Source organism: Globicephala melas, chromosome 2, assembly GCF_963455315.2.
Source record: "Globicephala melas chromosome 2, mGloMel1.2, whole genome shotgun sequence".
Classification (NCBI taxonomy): domain Eukaryota; kingdom Metazoa; phylum Chordata; class Mammalia; order Artiodactyla; family Delphinidae; genus Globicephala; species Globicephala melas.
This window is the reverse complement of record NC_083315.2, coordinates 9,874,935-9,901,997: the sequence shown is the minus strand read 5'-3', so window position 1 is coordinate 9,901,997 and position 27,063 is coordinate 9,874,935. Positions and strand designations below refer to the sequence as shown.

At 43.5% G+C, this 27,063-nt stretch overlaps 1 protein-coding gene across 1 annotated transcript in view; it reads left to right on the top strand.

Annotated features, from left to right (window-relative positions):
* Window positions 1-21,541, top strand: part of GAD2 (glutamate decarboxylase 2) — a 69,743-nt gene extending 48,202 nt beyond the window's left edge. The window contains exons 12-16 of the mRNA XM_060292706.1: window positions 2,156-2,234; window positions 5,363-5,512; window positions 11,829-11,936; window positions 12,251-12,340; window positions 17,848-21,541. Coding sequence (XP_060148689.1) covers window positions 2,156-2,234; window positions 5,363-5,512; window positions 11,829-11,936; window positions 12,251-12,340; window positions 17,848-18,021 — 601 coding nt within the window. The 3' untranslated portion in view covers window positions 18,022-21,541. The remainder of the gene's footprint in view (window positions 1-2,155; window positions 2,235-5,362; window positions 5,513-11,828; window positions 11,937-12,250; window positions 12,341-17,847) is intronic.
* The last annotated feature ends 5,522 nt before the right edge of the window (window positions 21,542-27,063 follow it).

Genomic DNA, 27,063 nt, shown 5'->3' with positions numbered 1-27,063 from the left:
GGCAGCTTCTAGTCTAGAAAGACAAATGGGCCGCTGCAGAGAAATAAACACCCTCAGTCAGAGCCGTGGAGAACAGCTATCTTCTTCTCCATCGGGTGCCATTACTGAGAAAGCTGCATTTCATCAGGATCAGGCATCTAGCTATAGAATATGATAGAATGTACAGAATGACAGTGTATGTGTGCCCAGTGTCACAAAGCTCGTGAATGATAGAGTTGAAATCAGTAGCAAGAGCCAACCTTATTTGATGTTTACTGTGCGTTGGACACAGTTATAAGCCCTTAACCCAAACAATGTACCATTATTCTCCTTTTAGACACAAGGAAATCAAGGCACAGAGAGGTTAAGTAACCTGCTTAAGGTCGCACAGCTAGGAAGTGATAGAAGCTGAATACAAACTCGAGCTCCCCTCCCTTAACCATTATTTTCCTACAGCTCAGAGCCCAGGTTTCTTGACTCCGGGGTCATTCTAAAGAGCAAGGAGAAGTTTTCCTAGAAGGAGCTTTTCAATATCAGTTTTTTGTTTTTTTTTTTTAATTATTATTCCTGAAGTCTTTTAGTCCACCATGCAGGGGTGTAGCCATCTGGCCATGAACTGCCTTCGCTGCTTTCCCTGATTCCAACACATCTGACAGCCAGTGTCAAAGCTAAAGAAAGACCAGACAATGAGCTGGACTATTCATCCATTCAGATAAGATCCCCAGGCCAGTAAGTGTTCTCTGACTGGCCAGCGATGACCGCCATTCATCAACTGGATGAATGGGATCTTTCCCAGCATCTCATTTCTTCCCAAGGTTCTCACACCTTGAGTGCCGGGAACAGGGTGAGCCCCGGGCTGTTGCTCAGCCAGGAGAGGGCCAGCAACGTGCAGCGCCCTGGAGACAGCTGCCACGGATGGTCCTACTACTTTCCTTCCTCCCGTGAGTCTGTTTATGCCAAGGTCGCGTTCCCGAGGCTCTTCCTCAAGGATTCTCCGTCTCTCAGAAGACATGCGCAGACACTCCTGTGAAGAGAGCAGCTGCTTTCCCGGGAGCTGGGGGAGGAAGGGGTTGGAAGAGCACAGCGGGGAGTTGAAGAAGGCTGCAGAGACCATACTTGATCGACCTTAAAGGATAAGTGGGATTTAACCAAGTGAAGCAACGGGAGATGACATTCTAGGAAGAGGAAATAGCCCTAGGAGACCCAGGAGCATGAGCATAGAATTTTCTGAGGACAAAACGTACTCTGGTGTGATGGAAAGTGGTACGGCAAACTGACAGGACTCAAGGCTGGCCCCGTGGCCTGGGGTCACCTGTGTGGACACGTGAGCCACACCCCGCAGTTTGGAATTTAGGCCGGAGGCAAAAGGAAAGAGGAGAGCGCAGTAAACAGAGCTAGAAAATAACTATGGTACCGGGTGGAGGATGAAGTGGAAACCAAGCATCAGTTAAGACAATATATCCAGATTAAAATAATAATAATAATAGTTATTATTAAAGGACTCTGTACCAGGACTGTGGTTTAGGCTTTGCAAATAGCATAAACCCCTGAGCTGAGGATCGCTGTTACTGACGGGAGAGCATTCTGTTTATCAAGTATGTTGGGACAAAATAGATTGGAAGCTGCTGTAGGAGCCGTAGCTCATCTCCCCCGCGGTCCAGAAGGATATCTCTGGATGAGACAAGAGATGGAAGCAGGGGATGAGCTAGAAGCTGTTACAAAAGGACACATTTGAGACCTTTGGTAATTGACTGAATGGGAAGAAGGAGGAACTAGGTTGGGAAAAGAATGAAGTTCAGCTGTGTCATGAGCCATTGCTCTGAGCTCCAGGGCAGGGCTGTTGTGTCAGAAGCAGGGACACTGGAGGCACATGAGGGCCCCTGCCTGGTGCCCTGCTCCGTGGTGACCACAGGGGGGACCCTGGACTGGATGATCCCAGTCACTCAGAGAGGTCCTCAGACCACCATGGAGGCTGAATGGACATACTAGCCCTCACCTACTGTCTCTGCAGACAAAGAAAAAGTTGTAGATTGAAGAGTCCACTTCTCGTTTTGTAAATTAATGTCATGCTGGAGTCTGAGCAACAGTGCCAAGAACCTCGAGCACTGTTGCCCATCACAGGGTCCTCTGTGCCCGTCACGGGTGCCACCCTCTTAACGTGATTTCTTTCCTTTAGGGCCAACTCTGTGACATGGAATCCACATAAGATGATGGGCGTCCCTTTGCAGTGCTCTGCTCTCCTGGTTAGAGAAGAGGTATGTCTTCCCTGACTCGTGGCCCGGTCCATAGGTGGGGTTGTATAGAGTAAGTGTGTGTAGTGACAAAACCAGCATGATTTTACAGGCTGGAACAGTGAGCCGCATCCACGAAAAGGGGAGATTGTTAATTAGGATAATTGTAAGGACCTGCTTTTCTGTCCAAATATAGGATGGTTGTATTTTGACAAGACGAGACAGGCATGTTCCATGAGTGGCTAAATTGTTGTACTTGTGAAAAAGGCATAGGACATTAGGTTGTACTCTGCAGGGTCAACAGAGAAATACCATTCAAAAAATAGTAATGGGATAGAAGAGGTGGAGCTTCAGGATGAGGCAGGTGGCAGTTCCCCGCTGTCCTTTGGTTAAACCACACCTAGAGTGGTTTGCTTAGGTTAGTGTCAAATCGTATAGGGAACCCCGTCAAGCTAGAGCTCGAACAGTGAGGAACCTTAGTTCACATGGAGGAGAGGTGGTTGAAGGAACTAAAGATGTTTCGTCTAAAAAAATTTAATGTAAAGGGCCGAGAGGAAGGCAGCCTTTGCAGCATAAATGACTCAAGTGGGAGAGATTCGTTTTTGCTTGACGCTCCAGGGAGCTGGGTTCGTAACACTGGGTAGTACAGCTTTGATGGTAAAATCCGAATTACCATGATTTGAGGTCTGACTTGGGATCAGTAAAAGGAATGCTTTTCTGACAATTAAGCTGCCCAACCGGTAATGAATTACTTATGTAGGAATAAATTCATCATCGGGGAGGTGACTGAATGGACATTGGGCAAACACTTATTAGTAAGAGGACAGAGAGATAGAAGGGGAAGGAATAGGAACTTCCCTGGAGGTCCAGTGGTTAAGACTCGGTGCTTCCACTGCAGGGTGCACGGGTTTGATCCCTGTTTGGAGAACTAAGATCCCACATGCCTTGTGGTGTAGCCAAAAAAAAAGGGGAGGGGAAGGAATGCTATAAGATGGTATTAAGTACTCTGTGTTAAGAGAGTTCTCGGTTTTCAAAAAGCGTGGGATATATTAGCTTAAAGAGTTAAAAACAAGTTTCATTCCTTCAGGGCATATCAGAGCTTTCAGTTGCTGATATATATTATAAATATTTAAAACGAAGGTATTTATGATAGTTTCCAAAGTTTACTTGACCAGGAGAATTTCTTTGATGGCAACTGTTTCACAACCAGCAGCTATTCACGTATTTTAAATAGTTTAGGATATGATGGCTCAGAATCAGGACACTGTCTCACCTTTATGTGACTTTTACTTATCCTTTTGTACAATGAGGCTGGCGCTGTCCCACCTTCTAGAGGTCATGTGCTTTGCGTTGCTTTTCCTATCCCAGTAGAAGCTGGTCTGGTCTGTCCATGATTCCGCACTCCCTGAGCGGTCTCCCTTAGGACTGATGGCACCTAAGCACGAGCTCGCATGGCTGGGGGAAAATGGTGCTAAGTTTCTGTGACCGTGAAACAAAATACATGCACCAATTGCAATTTTCAGTCTCGTTGGTCTTCGAGTCCAATTCAATGTCATTCTACTGCTCTATTACAATTACATTGTATTGAATTTCTACTAGTCTCAAGAAAAAATTACTTAATGAATTCCACTGAATAAGAAGGCCAGACTACAAGACTGAGCCCAGTTCTGTTGTCTACCATCTGGACACTCGGTCTGGTCTTTCAGGACCTAGATCAAATTTTAGTTGCCTTCTGTTTTAGTTTGGAGAACTTTTAAAAAGGGCTCTCACTTCTAACTTCAACGAAGTGATCACAGTTTAGTCTTTTCTTCTCTTGTCGTGAGTCACGAAAGAAAAAAGTAAATGCCGAAGTTTCTGTAACATCACAATCACACTGTGGATAACCAAAGCGTCAAAGGCTTCCTGTGGTTCGAGACAAATTGCAGTGTGGTGAGGAGAGTAATGATGCTGTTTTAGTCAGAGAACATGATTCATTCACTGGTCTTTGGAATAGTTCAATCACTTTGCCACCCATTTTCCATAGTAAGCTCGTGGTGCAAGGGCAAATTAATGGTAATTGACAATGAAACTTTCTACTGTAACTACCATTAGCAAATGAGTATGAAAACACAGTGCTCAGGCTTCCCTGGTGGCGCAGTGGTTGAGGGTCCGTCTGCCGATGCAGGGGACACAGGTTCGTGCCCTGGTCCGGGAGAATCCCACATGCTGCGGAGCAGCTGGGCCCGTGAGCCATGGCCGCTGAGCCTGCGCATCTGGAGCCTGTGCTCCGCAACAGGAGAGGCCACAACAGTGAGAGGCCCGCGTACCACACACACAAAAAAAACAAAAACCCACAGTGCTCAAGCTTTAACCACTCTTGAGAGAGGAGTGTGACATCTGAAAGATTCCCTGTTGAAGACCCCAGAGTAGCAATGCCTTTATTTGTTTAGATTTTAGCTTATAAAAACGATAGCAATGAACTGTCTTAAAAACTATGATATCCATAAAGAACTCAAACCCTTATAGCTAAGTGATAAAGTACTTGAACTAAATATGAACGAAACAGTAGAATAATCACACCAATAATATTTTACAAAACCAAAGAGTTTCCAAAATAGTTTGCTTACAACAAAACCAGAACATCAGGATATTCTCCCAATGAACATTATACTCTGATTGATTTTTTAAAAAATAAATGCCTTCTCACTGAAATTCGCCTGACCTGGATTTGCATCCCAACTGTTCCATTTCTAGTGTAATTTACAGAGCAGCTTACATAAAGTTTTTGAGATTCAGTCTCATCTGTAAGATGGGAATTATTAATAACCAGCTGCAATAAAGGGTATTGTAAATCTTAAGTAGAATAATCAACAAATTTTAAAAAAGATAAATGCCTACTCTTAAAAAGGAGAGTAAAAGTACATATATGCCCTGTTGTTAACCTCTGGTGACAGCTGACCCTTAGCCATTTATCCTATAGACTTGACCTATCACAACAGCCCATCCTGTCGAGATATTGGCCTCATTTTTTTTTCTCATTTGATTCTTTCTCCAGGATATTCAGTGCCTCTGTCTTTTATTTTTTTTTAATTAATAATTTCCATCACAATGTAAATCTAATAGAATACCTAATAAAGTCAGCAGAGTTTCCTAAGTCTTCTCTTCTCTTCTAGGGATTGATGCAGAGTTGCAATCAGATGCAGGCCTCCTACCTCTTTCAGCAAGATAAACACTACGACCTGTCCTACGACACTGGAGATAAGGCCTTACAGTGTGGACGTCACGTTGATGTTTTTAAACTCTGGCTAATGTGGAGAGCAAAGGTGAGCACGCTGGGATCGGCTGAATGTCGACTAAAAACAGACACTATATCTGGTGACCCTTATTATGACATGTTAAAAATTGATTTGCAAATTGAAAATTATTTACCCAAGATTAAGTTTCTTGAATCCTAGCTCTAGTTATCTACACGGACAAGAATATAAGAAAACCCACTGAGTGTTTTCTTTCTTTTAAACCTAATTGCTTCTGATGCTCGCTCATCTAGAACACCAATACACGTTGCTTTATACGGCAGAACCTCTGGATCCCTAAGAAGTGCTTCATTGTTGTTCTTGTTCCAGCTCTTGTTTTTTACCCAATGATTGATCCGTTGGGCAGGTTAAATGCAGTCTTTTTGTTCGGAGAATAAAAAGGAAAAAGAAAAAACCCAGCACGATAGTTTATTTTTGACATTTCACAGGGTAACCTCTAGTTATAAAGCTTTTTTCAAAAACTCTGGAACTACCTAGCGACCTCTTTTGGTTCAGTTTCTCTGTCTACCTCAGAATTTAACGGTAGATGATCACCCCTCTTTCAGAAATGGAACTCTGTAACTAATGGTGTGCGCCACTGGCTGGACCTAATTATAGCTTTCAAAGAGCATATGTGTGCAGTTAAATGTAAGCAGGCTGGAAGGGTCAAAGATTCTATTTTTCATTTTGGCCAGATTCCTAACTTACATGTCACAAATCAGTGACCTTCCACCTGGTTTCATTAATCTCCCACGGGAGGCAACGGCCAGAGCCAGCGGGGACACTGGAAAAACCCAACTGCTAGAAAAATCCAACTGCTAACATGGTACGTGAGAGAAACCTGACAAAGGGAGAGATGAGACGGAAGCTGGCATGCCCCGAGGTCCTGTGTGTTTGGGAAATCGTCCACAAATTTGGCTCTCAGCTTTCTAAGTAGACTACACAAAGAGGTAACAGGTTCAGCACCATAGGAACAAGCAAATAACTCGGTCTGCTGCATGAGACCACCGAATGGGTCCTTCCTCAGGTCTGTGTAAAGAGGTATGGCCCACGTCCACAGCACCCAGTCCATATGCCGGTGTTCATAAAAGTGTTCAAAGCAAACTGAATCGACTCAAACAGTTCAGAGAGGCAGGTGGCTAACAAGAAAAAGAGGGGACTTGGGAGTGAAACAATGCAGTCAGCAACTATCTTATGGAATCTTCTTTAAACCCATTCTGGAAAAGGGCAGTTTAACTAGAAAGACTGTCTTAAAAACTATGATATGGACACATGCCTTTTGCTCAATGCACAAATAACTCTTAGATGGTTTCCGAGGATGGCTAGACTACATGGTCTTCAAACAAGCCTCCATGATGGTATTTGCCCCGGCTGAGTTTTCTCTAAGTATTGCTAAGGATCAGACAGCTACCTGGAGTGAGGCCCAAGGTGAGTTACTGCCCCACAAAGGTGGGTGATGAGTGAGGTCAAATCCCTTGAGCTGGGCAGGGGACCCCTTCCCTTTCCTCTTTTGAAAGTTGAGAGCCTGACAAGGATAGGTATCTGGTCCCCACCGCCCAAGGCAAGACTCGGTAGGCAATAACACTTTCATTTAGCAAAAATAAATCAATTGAGAACGTAGATTATTGGTGTACTCTCAGGCTGGTTTTTTTTTTTTTTTTTTTTTTTTTGCGGTACGCGGGCCTCTCACTGCTGTGGCCTCTCCCGCTGCGGAGCACAGGCTCCGGACGCGCAGGCTCAGCGGCCATGGCTCACGGGCCCAGCCGCTCCGCGGCATGTGGGATCTTCCCGGACCGGGGCACGAACCCGTGTCCCCTGCATCGGCAGGCGGACTCCCAACCACTGCGCCACCAGGGAAGCCCTCTCAGGCTGTTTTAAAACGAGCAGGTTTTTCATTTCATTGATTTGTGGGAATTGGAAAATGACAAAGGTAGACATCAGCTAGTACGTTGAAGCGAGCTTGGTCTCTAAACATTGTCCAGTATCACTCTTTTTGTCTCTTGTTCCCCTGGTGTTTTTATTAAAATGATGATCATTAGCTATATTTATACAAAAATGTTTCTGACACTGTTCATCGGTTCCTGCTGCTGCTTTTCCATCGGAAACCTCCCTGCCAGTGTGGTGCAGCCGGCTGGTTCTCAGAGAAATCACTCGGAGGACGTCAGGTGTGAATTAAACAGCAGGACCAAATGAAGCTTGAAATAAAGGCAAAGCATCCAGTTTCTAAAGGGCTGAAATACAGGCACCAGAAGAGGGGGTAACGAGAGAGAGAGAAAGAGAAAAATCACAGTGGCTACGTAACTTATGGACACATTTTTTTTTTTTGCATCGAAAAATAGTTTAATATTATACATTATCATCATCCACAATTTAAAATATTTTCAAGTAATTATTTCATGTACATCATGTTTGTATAAAGGAATAATTCATTTTCTAACATTCATATATAAGGTGTGAACAAAAATGAAGACACACTGATAACTTGGTAATTAATGAAAGTCAACACATTATTTATGCTTAAAATGCAGAAATAGATGACAGTGAAGAATTACAAGTGAGAATTTGAGTTACTTAGAAGACGTGGACACATATTTTTTTAATTCCTTATGCAAACCCTTAAGTGTCTAGACAGCTAAACGGGAAAAACGTTCATTGTCTTTCAACTTAAAGCTGCCTTTTTAAAAAATGAAGTGATAATAATTATTAAAGTAATAAGCTCAGCCCTACAGTCCACATCAAGGGTGAGGATAATTACAATCCAACACCCCTAACCCTGTAGTAATGCCAGACAGGGCAGGAGAAGTACCCACTCCTAAGGAGAGCCGTAAGAGAGTTGGCCATGTCATTCTATTTTGCATCTGCCAAAGCAGTACAGTAAGTCCTCTACATACGAACCTTCAAGGTGCAAACTTTCAAAGATGCGAACGTGCCTTCACATGTCCAATCACGTAAGTTAGTTCACGTGTCTGGTGTACCTTGTCACGTGCATGCATCCTCTACAAGTGGTTGTGCTTTTGTGTACTTTACTGTACAGTACTATTTTCTGTGTTTGTTTCTTATGTATTATTTGTTAAAAGTATTATAAACCTTTTACAGTACAGTACTATATAGCCGATTGAGTTAGTTGGGTACCTAGGCTAACCTTGTTGGACTTATGGACAGATTGGACTTATGAATGCACTCTCGGAACAGAACGTGTTCGTTTCTAGGGGACTTGCTGAAATGAGGAGGAATGCGGCATTAATCAGCAAACCCTCTGTTATCAGATACACCTGGAGGATACAATGTTCCAGTGAATCCGCATTTTCTCCTTAGTAAGATAAACCACATGAAAAATATTGACCTAAGTATAAATTACAGTTCTTTCACCAGTTGATAGAAAATGGAGCTAAAGGCACTGAAGACGGCCGTCATGTTAAATCCAAGACAATTTGACTGGAGCAGATTAATGCAAAAAAGAAAATATTGAGCCTCCTGATGTGGGATGCTGGGAGGTGTTCTGGACGGTGGTATGATTTGTAAGCCTTGCACTGGCAAAGACACGGTGTCTGCCCTCAACTCTGTTCTTATTGGGTAGACCGTTTATTTTGTCTGAATTTTATTAGAGAATCCTAGGACTTTAACCTCAGTGGTTAAAACTCACGGGTAGACATAAAAAAAAACCCAAAAATCTTAAAAAGAGTCCCCTTTTTTAGGCCTGCAGTAATGGCTTAATATGTAACTATTGAGTTTTTACCGTAAATCTTCGTGTTTGTATATGATTATGCAAATTGTCAGATTTCCTTATAGTTTTCTATGATTGGCCTCTGTAATTAAAATGTAGATAACAGAGGAGTTGGCAAATGGCTGAGGGAAAAAAAATAACAGGAGACAACTATTAAGGGGAATGCCTGGCACTCTTTGCTGAGTGACTGAACGTTTCCTTTCTGTCTAAGATATTAATTTATTTTAATAAGCAGATACTGAGCATCTGTTACTGTGCCTGGCGCTGAATGGGCCCGGGGGCTTCAGTTCTCCAGGCAGGAAAGAGAAGCGCTCCAATGACCATCACAAAGGACAGAACACAACTGGTTATAAAGGAAACACAGACACACCTTGAAGAGTTAAAGAAGGGAGAGTTCAGTCCTAATTTGGAAGCCAAGAACGATTTATCAAGAGGTGATCTTCGAGATGGGTCGTGAGCAGGATGGTAGAAAAACTAGGATTTTGACCAGCAGAGCTGGGAAAAGGACATCCCAGGAGGAAGGTCAGGCAGGGGCTAAAGGGCGTATTTTGAGCTAGTAGGGAGTCTCAGTTGACTGAAGGAAAATTAGGGTGCTGCCGTCCAGATGAGAAGTGAGAGGGCCTGAGTGGGTGCCTCTAAACCCATCCTGGGTGTGTGGGGGTGAGGGATAAGATAAGACATCTTTCTCCCAAAGCTCCTTCAGTGTAGCCTGATGCTGGGATCCAGCCTTCCACCCACAAGTGCTCCTCTGAAGCTTCAGCTTCCGTCACAGCGACTCAGGTCATGGCGATGTGATGCCTGATAAGGTTTTATATGTGTCTTTGTCATTTTCATAAGAAGAGCTGTGTGGTATATAATGATTCAACAAGCATTTGATAAACGAATGAATTTTGGAGAATCTCCTAAAAACCTGCAAAACCTTGAAAATAAAATATAGATCTTTTCCCCATAAATACCCCATTTGAAAGGAGGAGCTCCAGCCTTCAAAGGGCAGATCGGAGCTCCTGCGTCGCTCCCCCTGTACCTCTTTAGCCTTCGTCTGAGGGGGCAGTCAGAGTACTGCTGAGCGTCTCCAGAGTGAAGTCCCAGACTAGCAAAGGCTGGAGGGCTCCCATCCCGTCCGTGGTAACCCCACTCCCTTTGCAATACGATCACACTCATTTTCAGAGCGTTCATTTCACCTTGCTACGTCTCTGTGTGGGAAATCAGACAGGCACCGTCATTCCCATGTGACCAGAGAGGTTAGCCAAGGCCATATGGTTGGACAAGGTCAGCGTCATACTGGTCCTGGACATAAACTGGATCAGGTCCATGCGAGATGAAATCCAACTCTAGGCTGGTCCAAAGGATCCAGTTCGGAGAACAATAAACTCCCCTCCCTCTTACCTAAGGTCCATCCCAAGTGGACCCAAACTGCCAGGTCGGCCCGAACCAATCCTAAATCCTTGGCACTCACAGACTCATGGAGCGCAGGGGTGCTGGCCTGAACGGTCAGGCACCAGCTGGGTCCTTGGAGTCAACAGGAACCAGTCAGCAAGGGTGGCGGTCTCCAAAGAAATGAATTTCTGAACCCATCAGACCTCTTTAATGCAGCTTGTTCTTAAACACGTTTCAGAGGTTACAAGTCACTGGCTCTGCCAGATCCCCCCTTTGGCTGGGACGATGGGACTGTGTTAACAGGAAAGTGGGCCCATCTCATCTGTATTACAACTGCTTCCTCTAGACGCCAGCTTGGATTAGTCACTGGTAGGCCTGTTCTAAGCTCCTGGGATGAGCATTAGCTGTTTCTCTAAGCTTCCCCCGAGCACTCCACAAACACCAAAAGAGTTAGGCGTAAAGCCGTGTTGAAAAGTCATCCCCTAGTGTGTCCTGTTGTCAGTTAAATAGTTCCAGTCCAAGGCTGTTGTGTTGTTTTTCCCAAGTCCAGATCCTGGGCTTCCAAGAGCTGGAAACTAAAAGACCTCTGTGATAATGTTCACCCATTACAGACAGATGGGCCATTTATCCCCAAAGGAGAAATCGAATAAGCTTTGCAGAATGACGGGCTAACAAAGGTCTGTGTGCCCCTCAAGAGACTGTCATCCGTTCGTCCAATAGATACTCATTGAGCACCTACCCTATTCGTTCTATAATGGGGGGTACACTGGTGAACAGAAGTGGGGTCTGGAAATGACAAATTTACCTGATGGGCAGGGACTAAGCAGGCATCCTGGCGGTGGGATGTGTCTCTGATGACGCTTCTTATCCACAAGAAAAGGATAGCCAGCCCTCCGGTCATTAATGACTTCCATAATGACTCCTCTGAGCGGCAGAGGCAAATTTTCCCCTCGAGTAATCAAAATAATTGCCTGGGGAATGGAGGCTCAGAAAGAAAGGAATTGTGCCACGGAGAGCGGTGATGGCGAAAGGGAACAAAAGCACCTGACGGGGAGAGCATTAGAGGAGAGATAATTGCCAGGAAAGCCTCTAGTAACACAGTCTTATGTCAGGGAAGTGCTGGCGCAGAGCTGAGACCGAAGGGGCAGAAAGGCCACCAGTGTCCAGAGAGATTCGTCCCCGCATCTCACCTGAGAGCTCGCCCACCTTTCTCAGCCTGCTAAGCCTTCTTCTTCTCTCACTTAGGGGACCACTGGGTTTGAAGCACATATTGATAAGTGTTTGGAGCTGGCGGAGTATTTATACAATATCATCAAAAACCGAGAAGGTTATGAAATGGTGTTTGATGGAAAGGTATGTATTCTGATTTCTACAATCCTCCAAAGTTTAGCCCATTCCAATTCTTATCACTAGTATTTTTTGATGTTAAGAATGTACTGTCCACATAAGTGGGACCATTACAAAGGAGAAGCAGGGGTGAGAGGGTAAAAATCAAACTCACAAAAAATAACTCTGTATAATGGTGTGAAAATCAGGCACTCCAAAGGTGATTACAAATGTGAAAAGCAGGATTGTATCCGGAAGCTGCAGAATAGATTTGAAATGTCCTTGGAATTTTCAAACTTGCCATTTTGGGCCGAGCGTGAATCTTACTTTCCTTTTCGTAGCCTCAGCACACAAACGTCTGCTTCTGGTATGTACCTCCGAGTTTGCGTGTTCTAGACAACAATGAAGAGAGAATGAGCCGCCTCTCTAAGGTAAGGACGCGAGCTCCTCTGATCTGTACCCCGGTGTATGTAATGGACCTTTCACGTGCATGTCATCCTTATGACAGACGTGCATGTCATCCTTATGACAGATGTGCATGTCTTTAGGAGAAATCATCCTCAGCCTTAGTTAATTCAGTAATTCAGAATTAGAAATGAAAACATTAGAACACATAAAATATTAAGGTTAACTTTTGTTCGCTTGTGTCAATAGTTTTTCAGAGTTTCAGAAAAGTTTCTTACTAAGTGCGAAACCCTTAAAACACAATGTCCAGGGACCAGTAAAATCTACACACACACACACACACACACACACACACACACACGCACACACAATCCCAGAGGGAAAAGCGCTAAGGTGAAATAAATCATCTGCACTGTCCAATATGGTAGAATAGCTACATGTAGTTATTTAAATCTAAATCAATTAAAATTAAATTCAACTCAAAATTCACTTCTCAGTCACATTAGACGCATTTTAACTTGTGACTCGAGACTAATATATCAGATTGTGCAGACAGAAAACATCTGTGTGGTTACATAAAGCTCTCTTGGTCAGTACTGACATAGACCCAAAATGGGAGGAAATGTGGAGGCTTCTGGGCCACAGGAGAAGTTAAATTCTGGACCTAACAAGGCAATGCAATTACTCTTTGTGGGCTCTTGCCCACTACAGGGCTCAGCATACAATAGGCACTGAGAAATGTTTGTTGAACTAACGTGCCATTTACATATTCCAGAATAGGGAAGGGAAACACACTTAGGAAACCTACTAGTGGATCACAGACGTCTTCCCAGTGCACACTTTGGCTTGAAGACAGATATATATGTAACAAATGGTTATCACTAAAACGAGCCCAGCCACAGCTTCATGAGGGAGGGAAAGACGAGAATCTGGTTGGTGCATTTTCTGCTCCAGTCAGGACTGTGAGTGTGCAGATGGCCCACTGCCACTGAGGCAAAGTGGACACAGAAGGCCAGGGGCACCATGGGGACAGGACCACCATGGGGACGGGACCACATACAAACGCATTAGACCAAGGCAGGAGGCAAGGAGATGTCCTGCAGGTGTTCGTCAGACAAGAGTCCCAGGCGGCATACAGTAAGTCCCCTACACACGAACCTTCAAGTTGTGAACTTTCAAAGATGTGAATGTGCATTCCATCGTCAGGTGTGAGTGAAATTGCAGCTTGCCCTCCGTCTCCTATTGCTAACGATCCTTCAGCTCTACCATCTCCCACCTCCTCTCCCTCCTCCAGTCAGTAACTCTTCTTGCCTGTTCACTCAGTGCCAGCCCCTGTATGCCAGCTGTCGTACGGTACTACTATACTTTTCAAGGTACTGTACTGTAAGATTAAACATGTTTTCTTTATTTTTTGTGTTTGTTTTTTATGTATTATTTGTATGAAAATTGTTATAAACCTATTACAGTACAGTACTATATAGCTGATTGTGTTAGTTGGGTACCTAGGCTAACCTTGCTGGACTTACGAACAAATTGGACTTACAAATGTGGTCTCGGAATAGCACTCGTTCGTATGTAGGGGACTTACTGTGTTGGTCACCTCTTGTATTTCTGGTTCTTTTTCTTCTTCATCATCTTCTTGAATTTTAATTTTTATTATATTTGATCGTTATCTGCATCTCTTCTATCAGCTTTTATAGTCCTATACTGACTGATGGCCTTTCAGAAGGTCAACAGTGGATTTAAAAGTACATTGGTAAGGAGAGACAAGATAGGGGTAGGGAAGTAAAGAAGTACTAACTACTATGTATAAAATAATAAGCTACAAGGATATATTGTACAGCACAGGGAATAGAGCCGATATTTTATAATAACTATAAATGGAGTATAACCTTTAAAAATTGTGAATCACTGAAACATATATTATAAATCAACTATACCTCAATAAAAAATACTAATAAACAATAATAAAAGTTTATAGAAAGTATTACAAAAAGTACATTGGTAGGGCTTCCCTGGTGGCGCAGTGGATGAGAGTCCGCCTGCCGATGCAGGGGACACGGGTTCGTGCCCCGGTCCGGGAAGATCCCACATGCCGCGGAGCGGCTGGGCCCGTGAGCCATGGCCGCTGAGCCTGCGTGTCCGGAGCCTGTGCTCTGCAGAGGGAGAGGCCACAACAGTGAGAGGCCCGCGTACGGCCAAAAAAAAAAGTACATTGGTAAAGAAGTAGATTGGCCTCATATATAAAGTGACTTTTTTAAAGCCTATGTTATTAAATGTAATGGGAAATTTAATTGGTGAGACTTTAATGTTTTCAAATATCTTATTTATGGTTATTCTGCTTTTTGATTTTTCAAAATTTCTCTCAGCCTTCCACGATGTAAAAACAAAAAGGTTTTGTAACACATAGTGAGAAATACATTTCTGTGATGTCTTTGTGAGATTATTTCATGATGCTTTAATCTGAGCCCTCTTTGGAGGAAACAAATGTGGATTTAAATTATGGAAGAGTTCCCTGGTTATTATTTTCTAAAGGACTGAAAAAGCTAATGGCACAAAGGATACAATGGTACCCTAAAACTCTTAAGGCACCCCCAAAGAGCTCTTGTTGATTGAGCCTTCAGTGAATTCTTCAACAGGCAGCCCCTTCTTTCCTAACTGACTTCCTTTATTCAGCAAAACCAAGAATGTGACCCCCAAAAAAGAGTCTAGAAAAATATTAAAATGCTGTATACTCGTCAGAAAAGTCAGATTCTCATTTTCCTTCTTAACTTGTAGTTAGTGATCGTGCAGTGAAGTAGATGTTCCGTGTTCCTGCTAATTTGAGTTCGGCAGCATTTTCTGGAAGCAACCAGAAGCCATATGTATTTAGATGGCTGTGATTTCTGCCAACCCAGCTAGCTTTAGGAACTGGGGGGGGGGGGGGTGGGGGGGTTCAATCTTACTTTCTGCCAAAACCTGTTTGGGATGATGGCTGTTACCATCAGTCTTTTGACTTCTGATCTGCATTTATTTCAAAAATTGGTGTTGAATGTCCTTAATAATTAATCCCATTCCTGTGTATTCTTACTTGGACTGCCTATGAAAACGCAATCAGAATTTACTTCACTGAGTAAAGCATTATCACTGTTTTATCAGTGCTAAAGAGCAAGCATGATTTATTGCACAAATAAAACTAAGGAACAGTTATGTGATCTTTTTCCTTAAATTCCTGCAGACGCATGGATTTGGAATTCTTTTTCTAATCTGGGATTTCTCTTCCCAGGAACACACTGACTTGCCACGCCTCACAGCACAAAGTGATACATTTCATGTCCTTAGGCTACATTATTCTAGTAGATCCGTTTTCAGAACTTAATCCCAGTCTTGAAATATTTAAATTCTTTTTTATATTTATTCCCCGGCATGAGCCTGATGCCCTGCATACATCGTTAATCCTTTGGGTGAAAGAGGATCAACCCAACAGGAACATTCCTCCTTACATTACCTCCTTGTGGAATAAGGAAGGAGCAGAAGGGGATGTAAGAATGTGTTCATCTAGAATCAGAAAACCTCAATGTTGGAATCATCATCCACATTCATTTTTAGGTGAGGAAATTAGGTTCAGGATGTGAAGTGAAGGTGAAGTGAACATGAAGGTCAAGTCTGGCTTTGGCTTTGGCTTTCATAACTAACAAATAATTGGTCCTGATGGGGAACCATGTTGATTTTTCACACTGAGTACTCTGAGGATTAAAACCTCATTGCAAACCAATGATTATCTAAGTGTTGATATTCAAAAGTCACATGTTTATAACACCATTCTATTTGAATCTATCCTTCATTTAAAATGAATACAACTGTGATAGAAGGCATAGTTCCCATATTGAACTGAGTTGCTGACTATGAATATCTAACATAAGTCTAAAGCTTCCCTCACATCTACATTCCTGGTTAGGTATTTGCAGCAACGAACCTAAAAGATCAATGTTATATTTACAAACTCCAGTGGTGAAATATGTGGACAGATGCTGCATACAGTTGGACATAATTTAAAATGTACGCCTCATCCTAGGAGCTCTTCCTCTTATGCCACTTTTTATAGCCAATAAGGACTCAGGGAGCCCTCCATGTGCACACAGTGCTGTCCTGATAAAAGAAGTGAAGGACACTGTCCCTGCCTTCCAGGAGCTTACAGTTGAAGTACAAAGATGAAGTGTATTTTCTTATAACTGAGGGGATGATAGGAAATTAGAATATAGACAGAATCTATGGATAAGGATCTTGTACTTACAACTTAGAGAAAATATGCTAATGGACTGCAGAAGTCAGGAAAGTCTTCCTAGTGGGTGTAGGACTGTGGTGGAGCCTTGGAATCTGCATAGGATACAAACTGGAAGTGAAAAGGAGTTCTAAGCAAATAGAACAAGTGTGACATGGTGAGACTGAGGATCGGTGTGAAGGGGTAAAAATATGTGTGGTGCATCCAAGGGCTATTGAATAAGGAGGTCTTGTCAGAGCTGCAGATTCATTTGGGTGGGCACTGGATGAGTCCTCAGAGCTGGAGACAAAAGGCATTTGTGCTGGACTGGAGTTTGAGCTTAAATTCATATACAATAGAGGACCAAGGGCTGTAACCATCCATCTGGCATAAATGTGGTAAAATCGTGTCTGTGATCTGATTCTGTAATGTTAAATCCTTGTGGGTTCAGCTTTTTGCCTCAGCTGATTCTTCATGATTATTAGGTAATATATTTCAAAACATTTTATAAACTGAGTTAATGCAAAAGGAGAATAAAAAGAAACTAGGAAGCTTTACGGTCTCAAGAAGGAAAATAGCGTTAGGATCTCAGAAGCCTGCTTATTTTCACACATCACTTGATAGTGAGCCTTGCATCTTGGTAAGATGAACCATGTGAAGTCTGTGAACCATGTATTACTTCCAATGAGGGGGAAAAAAACCCATCCCCCAAATGTTGTATTGCCAAGTTCTTTAGCCTTGGAACCAACATCAGATTCTTCTTGGTCTCCCAAAACACTAAGTAGAAAGTCAAGATGTCAAGCTCCTAAGAAACAAAAAAAACAAAAAAAACTAGGGCTTCCCTGGTGGCGCAGTGGTTGAGAGTCTGCCTGCCGATTCAGGGGACACGAGTTCGTGCCCCGGTCTGGGAAGATCCCACATGCCGCGGAGCCGCTGGGCCCGTGAGCTATTGCCGCTGAGCCTGTGCGTCCAGAGCCTGTGCTCCGCAACGGGAGAGGCCGCAGCAGTGAGAGGCCCGCGTACCGCAAACAAACAAACAAAAAAAAGATGTCAAGCTCCTGATGATAGCCTACGACTGATTATTCCTTTTAGCACCTTCGAGATCTTGAAGGTGTTACACTGCTCCAGCCCTCTGATCCCAAGAAAAGTGAGAGGCAGTTCCTTCAAGGGATGACAAATATGGTTCTGACTGTTCAGTTAAAAACTAAAAGTGCTACTTGGTATTGGGTTCTTTCATGAAAGGAAGAGTCCCCGGGAGAAACAGTCACCGTCGTGGTCTGGTCTCTTCCGCAGGTGGCTCCAGTGATTAAAGCCAGAATGATGGAGTATGGGACCACAATGGTGAGCTACCAGCCCTTGGGAGACAAGGTCAATTTCTTCCGCGTGGTCATCTCAAACCCCGCAGCAACTCACCAAGACATTGACTTCCTGATTGAAGAAATAGAACGCCTTGGACAAGATTTATAATAACCTAGCTCACTAAGCTGTTTCAATTCTCTAGGTAGACAATTAAGTTGTCACACACTGTGTAAATGTACTTGTAGTTTGTTCCAAAGTAAATCTATTTCTGTATTGTGGTGTCAAAGTAGAGTACAGTTTAAAAATCAAAAACAAACATTGCTCCTTTTAAAAATCCTTTCTTAAGTTTAGAATACCTCTCTAATAATTAGTGACAAAAGGCTGTGTTCTAATCACTAAGGAAAAGCTTAAAATTGTTACAAATACTTCCCTTACTTTTAATATAGTGTGCAAATCAAACTTTATTTTCACTTCAGAGTAGTAGGGTTGAATAGTGCCAAATTGCCCCTGAATCATAAAAGGTTCTCTGGGGTGCAGTGAAAAGGATAAAGTAAATATAAAATGTATGCTGACAATAAAAAAACTCTTGCCTTTTTCATAGTATTAGAAAAAAAAATTCTAATTTACCTATAGCAACATTTCAAATATATTTAAATACATATAATTTTACAAAAGGAAAATATATATATTAAAAAGAAATCCTATTTTGTAACATATAGATTTTTATTTTATATGGGTTATACAAACTGCAGGGGCAGATATTAAAAACTAAGCCAGATTTTTTTTTCTCTTTCTTTTAATGGAGGCACAATAAAACACTTAGCAAAGTTATTTTGAAACATAGGCCCACAAAATTCTTAAAAGGTATGATGCCTTCTTTCTGTTCATTTTATGACTTATCACATCTCTAAAGTTAGTATTACAAAACAGACACAAAAGGATACTGCAAGTTCTTTAAAATGATTGGTTAGCTCGACAGTAAGACTTACTTCCCATTTAAGTTTTCCATCCATTGGACCTTAGTAGACCCGCTCAGTAGGCATGACAGCCATGCTTCATCTTAGACTAAATTAGGGTCATCGTCTCTATTCTGCTTTCCAGTTCAGCCTGTTTAGAACAGAAGGTTGATGCTGGTTCTTGAGATATCTTCCCAAACAGTATTCTTTTATTAAGTCATTTGGATTCATTAGAGAAAATAAAAATAAAATCCAATCAGCCCGAGCAGAGGAATGAAACACACTCCAGATGTGGTGAGCCCAGAAAATTAAACTTGGCCTTAGATCTCTGTGTGAGAATAATGATGTCATCCTGGATGCCACAGTGTCCCTGCCCAGGAAGGAGTCGTTCCCCTCCCGGGTCATTGCTCTTTCCCATTCACTCCCCATTCCGACCCACAAAAGTCTCTCCTGCTAAGCTCCCCGTGACTGGGATTCCCAATAATTAATTTCTACTCCATTAGTGGTTATTTTCCTCTCAGGAAATGAGCTCCTCACCTAGAATTTGGAGACAGCCTCTTAAGACCTTCTTTTATCATCTGTCTCCCATCAAGACCCAAAGTGACCAGACTATGTAGAGATCATATGCTCCTTAGAATTCAAAATAATATTTTAAAAGCATCCTTCTGCCCCTGCAAACCTGATGGAGAGACATGAGCTAACGAGAGCTCCCATAGATATTTATGGGGCACAGACTGTCAGAGTCAGAGAGGTAGTGGACCCATAGGTGCAGACTGCGGACGCACATTTAGGGACATTCATCCTTTCTGTGTGCCCCAGTCAGAGCAGTGGTCAGGAAGACGGTAGGTGTATGAGGGAGGAAAGAGGACCCCATCCTTCGTCAAAGAGAAAAGGCCTCTAATATGACCACGGGATCCAACCACCTGAAAGCTTCCTGAGCTTGCCCCTACGTTCTCTCTCCCAGGTTATATATGAAAACGTTGATATTTGAGATGAACATGGCTTTGGGCCCTCTCTGTCTAGGAAGCAAATGGATTCTCTATGACTATTAGAAGAAAACGCTTTATCTGTGCCCCAGAATTTCATGAAGGAACAAGGCTCCTATTCTAGGCTGGGTCTAATGACCAAGCATTCCTTTCCTTTCTAGAAATTAGCTGTTGAGAATAAGCACACAACTGCCCACCTATTGTGAGCCTCAGGCCACAGACCCCATCTCAGAGGCAGAGACACTAATTATCAAACCCGCCATCCTGCTTGGAGGAGACGGTGAAGCCCAGTGCCCTGATCTGGACAGATCCCTCTCTACTCCAGGATGCTTCTATCTAGGGTTATAGATTCTCTATCAGAAGCGGCTGCTTTTTCACTTGATGGTATGACAGAACTTAAAGGAGGAACATTTGTGCCTGTGTTTGAAGTTCCAGCAAAAGAGTTTTTACCAAGAGCTTGTTTCCCCGACCCCTGCCCCTTCCAGGTTCGTCCCCAAGTTTGCTGGGAGCCTTCATCAATCCTATGCAGTGAAAAGCTACCAGCCATAACCCAGGGAAGGAGGTAAATAAAAGCCTGATAAGTCCCGGTAGCTTAATATTCTTTAAAGTAAGTTTGTAATCTACTCAAGAGAAAGGGAGGGAGGAAAGAAGGAAGGAAGGACAGAAGGAAGGAAGGACAGAAGGAAGGAAGGAAGGACGGAAGGAAGGGAGATTGTTTTGAACTTTAGCCAAATTCCCAGTGCCAGAGGCCTTTATGTGGGACCATTCTTTACAAATATTAGAAGAGTTTGGCTTTAGCTTTAATCACAATTGACATGGCCATTTTCATTCAGATAGCAACATTGTGTTTATTATTTTTAAATACTTGGAAAAAAAAGTGTGGTATGTCTCCATCGGAGACACATAAATGGTACTGACTTCCTGAACTGTCTCAAGGACGTGAGGAAAGAAAAGGAAATCAGTTGTGTGTGTAACTGTGTTGCCTTTATTATACTGCTAGTACTGTCTCGTCACCTCAGATGGGGTTGTGCACTTTAGATCTGAACTTACAGTGTTGCAAATCAACATGTTTTGCTGTAAAAGCTTGTACAATATATTATTGATGTGTCTTTTCCTGTGTGGTAGCCGTACTGATTTTCTGAGAACCACGTTCGCATCTGTGCCCATAACCCTCTCACCCGCCCTCTCTCTGCTAAACGGTGTGCCCTGCACCTCAGCTCTCACAGGGAATACCCTCGGCTCCGCTCGCTGCTGAGAAATCTCCTTTTGAGAACTGTGGGATTTCACAAAATGCAAGGAGGATGCTACTTCAGTGTCTCCAAGAACAGAGGAAACCAGTATGGAGGGTCACAAACAGCCAACGTTGCAGGCGCTGTCCCTGCTAAGATTGGGAGGAGGTGCTACTCCTCAGAATATGGACCAAGAAAGCACGGGTGTAAATATAGCAGCAGGACAAGGAACCCAGGAACCTAACAGCGGGTATCATCTTGCACGTGCCCTCCTGTCTTCAAATGCTAAGTGCAAATGCTGTGTATTGATTAGTTACCTGTGCCAAAGTCCTGTCCCCAGTCAGTGTTTCCAAAGGACATTGACATCTCCCCAGCATCGCTCCGTTAAGGACAGAAATCAATAAAAACTATAAACACATGGCAACCTGTTCTTCTTACCAAATATAAACTTGTGTATGATCAAAGTATTTTATGTGTTGTTTCTCTAAATCCAAATAAATGTGTAAACGTGGACGTATCTCAGGCTCTGGATGTGTATTTCCGGCTTTGCAGGCCGTGTGAGGGGCTCATTTCTAGGGAATTGCCTGTATCAAAGGCCCTTCACTTGTCACAGACTCAGAGCATCTCTGCTGGGAAAAAATCTCTTACTCCCACAGTCGCTTCTGCAGGATATTGCTTGACCACTCTGATTTCTCCTTCAGTCAGACCCAGTCTTTAACAAAAAATGTATGTATTATGGGAAATTTCACGTACACACAGAAGTGGGAAAAATAAGTATAATAACCTCCCATGAAGGCTTCACCCAGCTTCAAAAGTCACTAATTCGGAGCCTGAATCTTGTTTCATCCATCCTTCCCCCCAATCGTGTCCCCCCAACACCAAATAATTTTCATGTGAATCCGTAAAAGATAAAGAATCCTTTTTAACAAGTCCTCAATACAATGATCCCAACTAAAATGATAATAGTAATGCCATAATGATATCAAATATCTCATTGCCTGGATTCTCAGATCTAAAGCAAAACCCATGGACCATGGCCTGTGCCCAGGAAGCCCAATGAGGCCCCCATGAATTTCAGGACAGCTGGGACCTAACTGTACGCAACGCCAGTGCTCAATGCAACACCGTATAACGTACGTGCGGGCTATGCGTGGGCTGTTGTGTATCTTCCATTGTGTCGAGGTTATTGCTGGACCTCTTTGGGTTGTGATTCTGGGAGGTATCACGTGTCTGGGGGCTTTCCTCCCGTGCTTTTAGAGGTTAAGAAATGCAGGCAGGTTAAAAGCTATAACGTCATGAGGATTTAACTGGTGGAATGTATCCTGATTTGCCTTATCAGGTCCAGGCTGCCCTATGGGCTTGAGATGCCCTTAAAGGTATTATTCTGGAGTGAAGAGATAGTATTGATACTTCAAGCAGACAAATGGAGGGGAGGGGGAGGGCATAAGAGATGAAGTTTCTGGAAATTTTCAATATTGCTTATAGGGGAACTGGTGGACACCAGCCAAATATAGAGGGAACACCTCGACATTCGTGCCTTGGTTTCCATTGTTCCCTCAGGCTGGGAAGAATCTCCCGAAACTCCTCGCATCTTCACGGACGTTGTTATAACAGTAATCTTCACAGATTCTTGTGCGGCTTAAATAAAATGTTAGCAGTTTGTGTGGTGCTTTGTACCCAATAGCGTGCAACAAATCTCGTTATTGTACTAACGCTGGTAATTGTACGTGAATTCTGTAAACCAGCTCTTGCTGTCTCCTTCGGTGCTCAGCGACCTCTGAATTCCCTACTTTCTCTTGGGCAGCAGTATTCGTACGTAACAGGTTGAGGCTGGAAACGTCCTCTCCTGCATTTTCCTCTGCTTGCCCAATGTTGATCATAAGCAGAGTCTGTTTCTTATGCTTCTGTGTCATCACCCTTCCTTCCTGGCCGCCCTCTAACCACACACATGCCCTGACAAGACTCTCCGATCTCTGGTGCTCTCCTACAGGTGGAAGGCACTCCATCCATCCCGTCACCGGCTCTGCCCCTGGTGTGGGACCTGTTCTCCGCCAAGCCCATTTCCTCAGCTGAGAAATGAGGTGGGACCACTTGATCGCCAAAGGAAAGATGTAGGTGGAAGGTGGTTTAAGATGACAGGTTTATAAACCTGGAAGGGTCCTTAGATGCATTCATTAATTCAGCTAACCTTTACTGACAGGCTACCATGTGCCAGATGTTTTCATATATTAATCCAGCGCCTTTATTTTATGAGTGGGACAAAGGAAGCTCAGAGAAGTATAGCCATTATCTAAAGTCAAACTGAATTCATAGCACAAACAGCACTTATATACACATCATGTATCTAATATAAGACATATACACACCCACATACACACATATAACCACACAGATCGAAGTGTGTGCACACACACATACACACACACACACATCCATTATAATTTAATGGACTTGGTGGTCCAACAATAAAATTCTAATTTATTTCGGTTATTGACACAAAACAAAAGCAAACACCAGCTCAGTGTTCAAGTTTAAGGAGAACTGGAGGGGCCGAGTCCCTTCAACACCAATAGTGGTGCTACAAAAGCATCTTGTGAATACTTGGTTGGCTAACAGGCATACCTGCTGAATTCCACCATGAAATGGAGGAAAGGCCAGGGCGGGGAGGCTGGGAGGCCCTAGGGAGTAACTCTGTGCTCCTGTCACCACCTTTTCAGCTTGCCATTCATTCTGCAACCTGTTCTTCCAGCCCCCAAGGGATTGGTACACTAGCGATGTCCCAGGAAAATGTCAAATAAAAATTACTCTAAAAGGACAAAATAACTACAAATGGACTATTTTCTGCCATAGAGAGAGCAGAGGATTGCATGTGAAAGCAAAGATGGGATAAAACTTTTGACGTGGGAGGCTGAGAGGGTGTAGAGATAGACCAAAGGCCAAGGAAGTGAATATATCAGAATATATCGGGTCACCCCAGATCTGGCCTGCTCCTTCCTGAGGGTGCTATGGCCCTGTCTCACAGCTGGGCTCGCCTAGTCCACTCTCAGAAGCCCAATCCAAGGGAGCTGCTCCCATTTTCATTAGAAGAAAATACTATCCCTGAAAAGCCCTGACTCGGTTTCACCTTGCCCCCAAAGCCTCCCTCACGGGCCCCCAAGTAAATACACCACGATTCTAAGGGTTTCATCTGTGTCACCTGCCACTCACTGGCATCCCTGTTGCCTTGAAACTGTTCTCCAGCCATTTCTCATCTGTGAATCTAGTCTTTCTGTTTCACTTTGAGGGCAAAGACAGGTCTTCTGATCACAGGCTTAGAGACCTGCAGAGACTCTGAAAGATCGTCCATTCAAAGTTTTGCAAACTCTGGCCCGAGGACCCAGGGAGATGGAAGATGTCTCTAGTTTGGAGCAGAATAAGAAGTTCACGATGAGGAAGGGGTTTCGTACAGCGGAAGCCAGTCTCTCATCTCAGATTATGCCCTTGACGCATTTCATTGTTGCTGTCATTCATCAATGCCCTATCATTTCTAAAATGATAGCAGTGATATCTTATTTGGCAAGAGGAAGACTTAACAACTCTGCTAACTGCATTTTTCCTATAAACCACAAATCTGAGAACCACTAATGCCATGAAATCTTTCCAATTCTCCCCACCCCCAAACTCCATCTCATGACACTTAGCTTTTAATAAATGTTATTTAAATTGACCGGAAGATTTGTAAGCTAGACTGAAAGCTTTGAAAGACTATGGCTAGTGATGTAGTCTACATATTGTGAGAAGCTACTGATGCCCCAATAATATTTTCATTTTCAAAGCCACACACATCCCAACATCTCTTGGCATTAGACTCCTCGTACGTGGTTGCTTGCATTTTATTGCACTTCACCCAGGGAACCCCTTAAAGATATTAGAACCTAAGATCTTTCATGATGTTCCAAATAAACAAGAACCTTCAAAATTAGCCTTTGATAGATGGAGGAGAAGTTGTGACCCTGAACTATCAAAAGCATCTCTTCATTTCACTCTGTTGGCTTCAGAGGAGAGTGAGCTACAGGCTCTTTCACGATCTTGATGTTACCCAGGCTCCAGTGATTAGAATGGCAGTTCTTTTTGTACCTCACATAGTGTTTCCTGGTCCATGATTCAAGCAGATGTACAAATCTGACACCATTTGCCACCGCATGGAAACTGACAATTCTCAGCAACATATATCAAAATGTCCATTGAGGAAAAAAGCACCTGGCTTAACATCTGTCCTTGTTTATTTGAAGAAAACTCTGATTAGAAATGATTTAATAAACTCAGTTATTTTCTTTATTCTTACCTTCCCAGTTAATTCTTAGAGGAAGTTTGCAGTAGGGGATACATAGGGAGATGAGTAGGAGAGAGAAATGAAGCTGCTATTATCATCATTATTATTACTACTACTACTACTACTATTGTTATTATTTTAGGCTGTGCCACACGGCATGTGGGATCTCAGTTCCCCAACCAGGGATTCAACCCACACCCCCTAAATTGGGAGCGTGGAGTGTCAACCACTGGACCACCAGGAAGTCCCTAAGCCGCTATTATTGTTTTAATCTCTTCATCCCAAAAGGACATCAGAGAGGGTTTTTTTTTCTTCTTCTGGCCTTCCATGAGCTGCAATTAACACATATCTACATCATGGGTATATGTGAGTATTTTAAGACTAAATGAGGAAAGAGATTTGTTTTGACTGTAAAAACAATATTACCCCAATGTAGATGAGATTTTTGAAGATGTCCCCATTCCCATACCTCCCCTGATATTTTTTGCATCTGTAATAGTAAAGAGATTCCAATTCCCATGGTAACCCAAGCAGCATTGAAATTACCTGCCCAGCGTTTACGATAGACCACCATAGGTGTTCATTGCAGAAGCAGAGGGGTCCCAGGAAAATTTCTTCCTGTCCTTGACATCTACTGAGACACTGAGTCTCATTAGCTTCCTTCCCAGAGACTGCCATGGCCAAATAAACACAGACTTGATTTCGTAGGTGTTACGAGTGCTTGTGAGTACTGTAATTTCAGGAAGGAGGTGGCCTAAAGGGCTGGGTTTGTGATGGCCAGGGAACCTAGGCTACTGCCAGGAGAGATGGGATCTGTGTACTCACATTTTCATTCCTCCAGCAAGGCAGCTGCTGGAGACATTGCCTGGCCTCAGATGCCAGCGCTGTTACTGATTAGCTCTGTGACCCTGAGCAAATCACTTAATATCTCTGAACCTCAGTTCCCTCTGTAAAGTGAGGACAAGACTAGCACTTACCGCCTAGGATGATAGTGAAGATTCAGCTGAGAAGAGAACCTGTGCCTGGAACACAGTGAATGTTCAGTATGTGTTTGATATATTGTGATTCTGGCCTGCTGCCTGTAAGGACCAGGCTTCCTAGGCAAGCCCTTCATCCTACTTCACTCACCTAGAGAAGATCATCCTGAACACAGAGCGGACGTGGCAGCACGTCTTCCTGTAGAAAGCCATTCTGTGATTCATCCCTGTGGACCGCAGCCTAGGGACTGAGGCGGCCTCGGCCAGACTCAGCCTTCCCTTTTGCAGAGAAAAGAGACCCAGGAGGACTGGGCAGGGTAGCTGAGGAGAAAGGAAGAACAAGAGGAAGTAAGTTATCTCAGTGGGGATGAATCATCCAGTAGCTATTTGAACCCGTTTCCCCAGGGAGCATCCTTGCCTCAGACAGGCACCCAGCAGAGTTACAGCCACTGACATGGGCATCAGCTTTGGCTTCACTGGAATGGCTAACATGCTTACATCCCCAAGCCCTCCCAGCTGCCATTTATACAAGGAGAATGAATCATTGGCCGCACACCACGAGAAGGAAGAGTGACTTGGTCTCCCCAGGCCACTAAAGACTTTCTAGTGCCTCAAAAAGCAAGTAGCAGCGCTTCCCTGGTGGCGCAGTGGTTGAGGGTCTGCCTACCGATGCAGGGGACGCAGGTTCGTGCCCCGGTCCGGGAAGATCCCACATGCCGTGGAGCGGCTGGGCCCGTGAGCCATGGCCGC